At 48.3% G+C, this 9,754-nt stretch overlaps 1 protein-coding gene across 3 annotated transcripts in view; it reads right to left on the bottom strand.

Annotated features, from left to right (window-relative positions):
* The window catches only part of CSNK1D (casein kinase 1 delta), a 39,435-nt gene that overhangs the window by 24,260 nt on the left and 5,421 nt on the right, over positions 1 to 9,754 (bottom strand). For all 3 annotated transcript variants that reach the window (XM_007462293.1, XM_007462295.1, XM_007462294.1), the window contains exon 2: positions 8,411 to 8,521. In XM_007462293.1, coding sequence (XP_007462355.1) covers positions 8,411 to 8,521 — 111 coding nt within the window. The remainder of the gene's footprint in view (positions 1 to 8,410; positions 8,522 to 9,754) is intronic.

Below are 9,754 nucleotides of genomic sequence, written 5' to 3'. Positions count from 1 at the left end.
TGCTGAACCACCTCACTTTTCCTGATCAGAGGTGGCTTGTGTGTGTGTCCTCTTGAACCCCTCCACCTTCAATGTTCCACAGGAGACAAGGTTTTAACTGCTGCCCCATGACTTGATCTCCTCCTACTGGAAGGCTGGAAATCAGCCTGAACAGGAAAAATGGTGTGGACAGGTCAGGACAGGCTGGCCCAGGTGCCGGTGCCAAGAGGAAGGCACGGCTGGGTGAGGGATTCCAGTGCCGGGATCTCCAACCCCAGGCATAGACTTGCTTCATTTCCCTGATCCTTCATTAGGGTTTCTGTGTATCCATAAAAAAAGAGTTCAAAGGGTACCTCTGCACCCACCCCAAGCTGCCAGCTGGCCAGATGAAGCAAAGACCAAAATCCTCGAGAAGCCGGGGGTTTCTTGCCCCGGCTTCTCGAGACCACAGGCAAGGGCTTCTCTCTAGTGCCTGGTGCCAGCATCCTGCCCGCAGTAGCAATAGTCAGTGTTGCAGCAGCTGAAGGACAAAGGGTTCAGTTCACAGGCTGGGACTCGTGGTGTTGGAATGGGGTGGACGCACTAGAGCACACGGGTTGGGGGGACGTATGTCTGATGCCGGGTTCTGTCACCCCAGCTGCTGCCCTTCTAGTTACTGGAGGCTTCATAGGACTTCATGAGCCACTGATCTGAAAATGAACGCTAGGTAGCCTAGTTGGTGTAAATATAATGTGTTGGTCTTTTTCCATGTTCTTCTGGGGTTTCACTGTTTACAAACTTCCTACTGTATTCAAAGAACAGCCAGACAAAAGGTTGTGCACCAGGCAAAGGATCTGAAACATAAACTTGGGGAGGGCCCCACTCAAAATAGGGGTCCTGAGCCATCCTTTCTTTCGTGCCCCCTTCCCCCATTTCAGACCAAATCTTTTGTCCTAAAACTTGACTCCTACTCTACTCCCTCCTCCACCCCCAACCCCCCAGAAGCCCACACATCTGTACATTTAGCTTGTGTGGTGTCTCTACAACTCTTAAATGATTTGTGCAAAAGTGCTGAAGCAGCTAGAAACACTCCATCCCTTGTTCCCAACTCCAAGTCAAGACTGTTCCTTGACATGATTCATGACAAACACACTGCTGTAATTGGATGGATCAAACCTACTTTAATCTCAAATCGCAGGGTAGGGACTTCCCTCATGGTCCAGTGGTTAAGAATCCACACTCCCAACGTAGGGGACCCGGGCTCTATCCCTGGTTAGGGAACTAGATCCCGCATACTGCAACTAAAAGATCCCACACGCCGCAACTAAAAGATCCCACATGCGGCAATGAGGATCCCACGTGCCACAACTAAGACCCAGAGCAGCCAAAGAAATAAATAAGTATTAAAAAAAAAAAAATCCTTGGGTAAAGAAAAAGGGGGGCCTTCTATGTATAAAGTGAGGTTGGGAGACCAAGCAGGGGAAGATGAATGTACCTCGAAGTCACTCAGGAGCTTTTGTGCAAGTGCAAGAAATTTCTGTCAAAGTGGCCACATGATTGTTTAACAGGAAACAGAAATATAGCTCCATGCTCATGGCTAGACACCAAAGCTTTGTTTGAAATGTTGAATTTACAAGGAAGGAGGAGTCTGTCCTCTCCTGTTCCCCTCCCCTTGCTCCCGAACTACAGGAGACTAAGCCCTGGGGCCTGGAGAATGAAGACTCAGTGGCTGACTCTGCCATGCCAGCACTTCCTTTCCCACTCGCCAAGTCCTGTCACACATGTTGGCCCTTTCCCTCCCTTTTCCCTGTCAAATGCAATGAATAAAGACTTACTCATACTGAGGGGAAAAAAGAATTACATTTCCTAACTGACCGTTATCAGTGTAATGAAAGGAACTGATTTTATCCTTTGATCTTAAGCTATCCGGCTCAATGCTCTAACTTGTCTTGTGGGTTTCCTATGTAGGAAGTTAAATCATGCACAAATAAGTTTTATTTCTTCCTTCTCCATCCTTTAAATTTTAAAATTCTTTAAAATTTCTCACTTCTGTGCTAGCTTCTGTGCTGAGACACCCCATGACACACTGGAGAGAAATGGTAACGGCGAGGCTGAAGATGGTGTGGATCCAACAGGAGCTCCAAGGCTGTTCAGGCAGGAAGGTAAACGTGCCATACCACCTGGGAACACATCCCTGTGGCCTGGGTGCCACCGTGCAGGCCGAGCACCTGCCTGCTTCACGGAAAGCAATTCCACTAACAGGCTTTGCACCAGACGTGGTGAGGGAGTCACTGAGGCACCATCCTGAAGAGCAAAACACTAGAAAACCAGCCAGGGCTCCTCAAGACAGGGAGTACTGTTTATGGAGACAGAAGAGTCTATAAACAACAACGAAACCCATCAAACCACAACTGTGTCAAACATGGAAGAACCTCAGGAACACAGTGGATCAAAAAAGAAAGTCGTAAACACACACGGCAAGATTGTATTACTCATATTCAAAAGCGTATGAACTGGGACGACACAGGGCGTGGACTTGCCACTCGTCTGCTCTGATGGTCTGTTTCACTGGCAGCACCTTCCTTCTTACTGGCAACACCAACGCACCTCATCACTAAGATAAGACACAATAGAAGCAGGGTGCTCCTGTTCTCAGTTCTCTGGCCAAAAGAGGAGGATGCTGTGTAGCCTGCTTCATCCTAAGCAGACTGTAAACTAAGTGCTGAGGCCCCAGGCAGAAATCAGCTCAAAAGCCATTCACAAGAACAATCCCGCCGCCTGTGCACAGACTGCTGCTCTGTAACTTCAGACATCTGATGCAGTGAGACCAGGAAGCTAAAAATGCACCTGTGCCGCCAGAGTGCTGCTCCTGGGGCTGGGGAGGGACATGCGAGGCTGTAAGTCAGACACACAGCCACCAGAGTGCTGCCCTGTGCCCAGGCGACCAGTCATGCCAGGGACACCCAGCTGCCCCTGCCCACATGCCCTTAATATGGGAAATGGGTCACTTGGACTCTTATGTGCAGCTCTGAACACTTGATACTTTTTCCCTCATTGAGTCCAAAGATACCAAAACATATGCCTGGGGGTGAAAAATGAGGGAGAGTGCTAGCTAAATGCTTTCCATTTGATTTGCGGGAAGTTTCAATATAAATATGGGGACTCAGTATTAACACAAATACAATTTTTCATGAAGTGTTTGGCAATTCAACCTTAGAACAATTGTAAATACAATGGCCAAATGTTTCTGGACAATCTCATTTTTTTTTTTTTTTTTTTTTTCAATAAATGGTGTTAGAAAACCTGGAAATCCAGTATGGTGCTTCCTCACAAAATGAAAAATTAGAACTACCATATGATTCACCAATCCCACTTCTGGGGATATATCCAAAGGAAATGAAAATAGGATATTGAAGAGCTATCAGCACTCCCTGTTCATTGCAGTATTATTCTCAATAGTCAAGGTATGGAAACAACCTAAGTGTCCATCAATGAGTGAATGGATAAGGAAAATGTGGTATATATATATACCACGGAATATTATTCAGACCCAAAAAAGAAGGAAATCCTGCCATCTTCAATAACATGAATTAACCTGGAGGGCATTATGATAAATGAACTAAATCAGACAGATAAAGACAAATACTGCATGGTATCACAATATGTAGAATCTTTAAAAAAAATTTTTTAACTCATAGAAACAGTTGGTAGAGTGAATGTTAACATGGGCTTGGTGTGGATGAAATGGGGAAAGATGGTAAAAGGGTGCAAACTTTAATCTATAAGATGAATAAGGTCTGAGAATCTAATACATAACATGGTGACTATAGTTGATAATACTTTATTGTAAAATTGAAATTTGCTAAGAGAGTAGATTTTTTTTGTTTGTTTGTTTTTTTGTTTTTTTTTGCAGTATTCAGGCCTCTCACTGTTGTGGCCTCTCCCATTGTGGAGCACAGGCTCTGGACACGCAGGCTCAGTGGCCATGGCTCACGGGCCTAGCCGCTCCGTGGCATGTGGGATCTTCCCAGACCAGAGCATGAACCCACATCCCCTGCATCAACAGGCAGACTCTCAACCACTGCGCTACCAGGGAAGCCCTGTCATTAGATTTTTAAAAACCAATTTCTTGCAGGATGACGAGGAATCAAAACTTTAAAAACAAACTAGGCGGGACTTCCCCGGTGGTCCAGTGGCTAAGATTCTGCGTTCCCAATGCAGGGGGCCCGGGTCTGATCCCTGGTCAGGGAACTAGATCCCACACACTACAACTAAAGACCTCACGCACCGAAACTAAAAGATCTCGCATACTGCAACAAAGATCCCCCCTGCCGCAACTGAAACTCGGTGCAACCAAATAATAAATAAATATTAAAAAAATAAAAACAAACTAGGCAAGGGCATGCGGAGACAGGCTTTGGGCAGCTGCAGACAGGGCACCCTGGGGTGGGCACACAGGTGCCGAAGGCCGTCCTGCTCCCTCTTTCAAGAAGGTGGGAGTTCTGCGGGTTCACTTTAGTATTCTTGATAGCCACGAGCTACAGATGTTCTTAAATACTGTAAAACATTTCATAGCAAAAAGACCGTGATTGTCTGAAATACACTGCGGGAACTGGACAGGCACATGAGATGAGAGAGTGAACTCGGGTGAAGCTGCCTGTTTCTACTCAATGGTGGCCCCACAGCCACACCGCTGGCGGCATCCACCCACTCTCAGCGCAGAGCTCCTACCCTCACCCCTGGCCTGGATTCTCTGATACAAAGGGCCCTCACTCCTGTCCCACACCCGCCATGAACCCTGACCAGAAGCAGCTGTGAACTAAACAAAGGTTCTCCACTTGGAGTTTCCCGAAGGAGGACATGGTCTAAAGACACTTTGTGGGGTTATCAGGATTGGGAAGCACAGCCTCAGCCTCAGCCTTAGCCTTAGCCTCTAAGGTTCTGCCTGGCAGGCCATTCTGTTTTGATAAAAACTTGGTGTCCACCCATGTCCTTCACTAACGTAATTAACTTAAAATTATTTCTATTTCAGGTTTTGTATCTGTTGCTCCAACTAGACCTGGGACACCTTCTTCTTCTTCTTCTTTTTTTAAGGTATTTATTTATTTATTTATTTATTTATTTAATTTATTTTTGGCTACATTGGGTCTTTGTTGCTGTGCGCGGCCTTCTCATTGTGGTGGCTTCTCTTGTTGCAGAGCACAGGCTCTAGGCGCCTGGGCTTCAGGAGCTGTGGCGCGCAGGCTCAGTATTTGTGACGCACGGGCTTAGTTGCTCCGCGGCACGTGGGATCTTCCTGGACCAGGGCTCAAACCTGTGTCCCCTGCATTGGCAGGCGGATTCTTAAACACTGCTCCACCAGGGAAGCCCTGGGGCATGTTCTTGATTCCTGACCGCCATGGAGGGCCTCTGTGCAGGAGTGGCCTGGGACCTACAATGCTCAAGTTCAAATCTGTGTCCTTTGGACACAGCCTCAGTTTCCTCATTTGTTACACGAGGCTGATGATACCCACTGCACATGACTGTGTGGCGGAGAACGTGCCCGCATGTTTAAAAACGCTCTTAACAATACCTGACACTAGCGTGTGTTTGTTTTTGTTTTTATTCAGGTAAAATTGGTATATAACATATTAGTTTCAAGTGTACGACACAATTCAATCTTTGTATACACTAATAAAAGGGGATCACCACAATAAGTCTGGTTATCAAATGTCACCATACAATTGAACCCCTTCACCCATTTCATCCACCCCCAAAACATGTTTTTGTTTTTAATGCTAACCCCTCCCCTAGGGGACCTGAGTGACCTAGCACAGCAGCTGTCTCTAGCCAAGCACTGCAAGGCCACCATCATGAGGCAGCATCCCGGGCAACCCTGTACTACGAGCTAGAGAGGGCAAGGCAGGCCCTGGGCTTTGAGCTTTCTCCTACGATGCCATCAATATCAACCACCTGCAACGAAGCCCAGAACTTAACATAAAAAGAGCCACGATCAGAGATGCACCCACATGAGATGGATGTAGAAGGCTGGCCAATAGCACAGCTGTGAGGTTTCTGGGAAGAGCCGACCTCTATCTCCTCTGCCATCCCAGCTTTATCTTGGCTAGGACGAGCTCACAGAACAGTATCAAGATGGTGCTCTCTGCTCTCCTGGACAGAATCTGTTTTCTAAAACAGAAATTTACACCTTGATAGTATTCACCAAGCGTGTATCTGAAACAGGAGTAAAACCTGACCTATGCGTGGGGAAGGGCCAGACAGGAGAAGATCTGTCTGGAATCCCAGTGGGTTTCCAGGATCCTAGAGAAGGGGCATGGGAAGACCAGGAGAGCAAGTGATCCTTTACGTCCTAAAGCAGGGAGTCAAAACAGGAAGCGACGGTGCACCCAGGGGCATCGAGCAGCATCTGGAGACATTTCTGATCACCCTAACTTGGGGGCGGGGGGCTACTGGCACCTAGGATAGTGCTCCCTGTCCTGCAGAAGACAGCTTCCACAACAAACGGCTATGCTCCTGAGGAGAGACCTTGTTCTAAACCAAATAAACTCCTTTCTGTTGAGTTTTTGTTTTTTTTTGGCTGCGCCACAGGTCTTGCAGGATCTTAGTTCCCTGACCAGGGACTGAACCCATGCCCCTGGTAGTGAAAGCACAGAGTCCTAACCACTGGACTGCCAGGGAATTCCCTCTGTTGAGTCTTTTTAAAAAATTATTCATTCATTTCTTTCTTTTTGGCTGCGTTGGATCTTCGTTGCTGCGTGCAGGCTTTCTCTAGTTGCAGCGAACAGGGGCTACTACTCTTCGTTGCAATGCTCAGGCTTCTTGTTGCGGTGGCTTCTCTTGCTGTGGAGCACAGGCTCTAGGCACGCAGGCTTCAGTAGTTGTGGCACACGGGCTCAGTAGTTGTAGCTCGCGGGCTCTAGAGCACAGGCTCAGTATTTGTGGCGCTTGGGCTTAGTTGCTCCGCGGCATGTGGGATCTTCCCGGACCAGGGCTCGAACCCGTGTCCCCTGCGTTGGCTGGTGGATTCTTAACCACTGCACCACCAGGGAAGTCCCCCTCTGTTGAGTCTCAATCTACTACACCAGCTCCTCCCTGGGTGTCCGCTCTTCTTCCCTCCATCCCTGGGGGCCCAGCTTCTGAGTTCTCAGAGATGCTGCTCCTCAAACACACAAGCTTTTCAGTCAGAAGGTTTCATCCAACCCCCAGCACTAAGCTCCTCCCACCATGAAGGCCACAAACCAAGTCACCTCTTCCTACTCATCACCACCTTAAAAGCTGTGTAGACCATCCCTGATGCCTGAGAAGCCTGCTGAGGGCTGCCAGAGGACAGACACACTGGCAGGGTCCTCTGCCAACATCTCCCAGGGCACAGGAGGGGCCAGGGAGTTTCCTCCCTATGTGCCATCTGAGAACCCACAGCCTGCTCTGGTCCCATAATGCCCGGGACGAGCGGCACTGGATACCCCCTTCTGCAGTTGTCTCATAGGACTGTTTGTGTTGCTTTAAGGTATATCTGCTGCTAAAGAGACACCCTGTGCTACATCAACTGAGATATGCTGGTTTCTGGTAGTAAGTAGCACAGATTAAACTGCTTTGTGAAGCAAAGATGTCAAGAAGTCACATCACCAGTCCTCCCTTTCCACCTGACCAAAGGACCAACAAAGACTCTGAAGACAAGCTTTCTTTTGGCAAGGTGCCAAGAGCCTTCCCGACCACCCCCCCCCCACCCCGGCCACAACTATGAAAGTATCATGGGGGCTTCTGCTTCGAAGGGTATCCAAAAGGAAATAACACAGCTATTCTTCACACACGAAGCCCTGCCCCCAGAGAAAGCTCAAGACATTCAGGGATGTGCCTGGGCTTCCTGAACTCCTTGGGGAGCAGCACAGGCACACCCTTCAAAATGCTATGGTGTCTTCAGGACTCTGAGACCCCCAATAAAACCCCCTCCTGCTCCATTAGCCAAACAATCTCAAAGTCCAGAGAATTCTAAAAGGTAGACTCTGAAATCAGGATGGGCACTCTGATATCAGGTACCCTCAGGCCCAAGGGGAGGTTTCACAGAATGGGGACAGTAACTAAGCTAGAAGGGGTCTCACTCAGCAGAGTCTGCAGGGACCATCCCAAAGCTGCAGGCATGACCAAGGCGGCACAGGAGGACCAGCAGCAAGCTCCAGGTCAGCGTTCACACAAGCCTGCATTCAAAGACACCAGTACGTAATACGAAACTAAGGAAGAGAATATTTATGCAAAAAGCATAAAATGATGTTTCTTTTTGTCGAGTGAGCCCCTCTACAGGCCTCTCAGACAGTATCTGAAGGAAGCCACAGGATGGGGTCAAGGGTATGAACGCTTCTGCCCCTTTTCCTAATTAACCAGACTGTGATTCATGACATCTGTATTCTCCCTCAACAAACACCACCTTGGTTTTCTTAACAGGTAAAGACCATACCTCCTCCCTGCATCATTTTGTAGATTTTGCTCTCAATATGGAGCTGAGGGTGTTTGGTTTTGACACATTCAAGCTTGATGGCAACTTCTTCTCCTGCAGCAATGTCCGTACCTTGGCAAAGAAAGAAAATCACAAATGTTAATCGTCTGGTGTCTACCACCTCACCCAATGTTACAACACGCTGGAGAAACAGTGAGTGCTATCTGAATCTTCCAAGGAGGACCAGGTGATGGATGCACTCCACTTTCTACTACAAGATGGTGTCAGTGGTAGATAAACCCCTGTGGGAAAATATCCTTATTTTCACTTTTTAAAACAGGAATATTTGATACGTATAGAAAAGTCTTATTTGGTATTACATCACCCACTTCCATATGGCTCTACTCTGATCACCAGGGGACTGAGAGACAGGGTATGCAGTTCTCTCCATAGGACCCCCATCTGGTCTGAACCTTCTCATCCAGCCTGTTGGTCAGCCCTGTATTCACCCACCCAAAGCCAGACCGTGGGGAGTCCCAGGGCAACACATTCCGTGTGGGCCCCATTTCTCCATGCTGCCTTGACAGGTCTCGGGTGTGTGTGAGCCTCTCTCCAGAGGGGTGGCTGGGTTTCCACTGAACTCTCACATGGCCTCAGCCCATCCCAGTCCATGTGGCCCAGGTACCAAGCCGCATACAGCAGGGCACTTCTCAAGGGGACTCGGTTCCCACGACACAGCAGGAGCCATCACTCAGCCATCACAGGCCAGGCCAGGCCCAGGGAGGCCCAGCACACCTCTCCCCTCCCAGGGACCAGGACATACTGTGCGTCTCCCATGGACACTGGAACAGGACTGGGCTCTGTTTTCAAAGCCCTAATCACATTTATGCAAAGTGTACTTGTCACTCACCTTTTGCTAGTTTTGTGCTAAAACCGGCAATACATCTGCTCACACCTCCTGGTTACCAGATTGTGATTAAAGATTAGAGTTTTAACCTCAAGATGCCGTCCTCTTCTTTACTACAATATGGACCTGCAAACGTGACAACCACTACCCCTCCAGGCTTCACACACGAATGCTCCTGAGTTCCAATCTGACCCAAAGCCAAGGAGCTTCCTCCCTCAAGGGAGCATTCACTGGAGAGAATGGGAAAAGCAGTCTTCAGAAAGCACATACCTAGCTCTCCCCTGCTTTCCTCACCAGTTCCTTCTAAGTATAAAGCACTTTAATCCTTCCCAGTAGTATGGTTATTCGTGAAGGAATTAACACTGGCTCCAGCAGCCCAGACAGAACCCAGACCCATCCTGCTGGGCAAAGCAATGTTGCCAGTCCCTGGCAACTCAGATTCCCTCACCATTTGAGTT

This window comes from Lipotes vexillifer, unplaced genomic scaffold, assembly GCF_000442215.2.
Source record: "Lipotes vexillifer unplaced genomic scaffold, Lipotes_vexillifer_v1.1 scaffold1691, whole genome shotgun sequence".
Classification (NCBI taxonomy): domain Eukaryota; kingdom Metazoa; phylum Chordata; class Mammalia; order Artiodactyla; family Lipotidae; genus Lipotes; species Lipotes vexillifer.
Note: the sequence above shows the minus strand (reverse complement) of the source record. Positions and strands in the feature narration are given on the sequence as shown.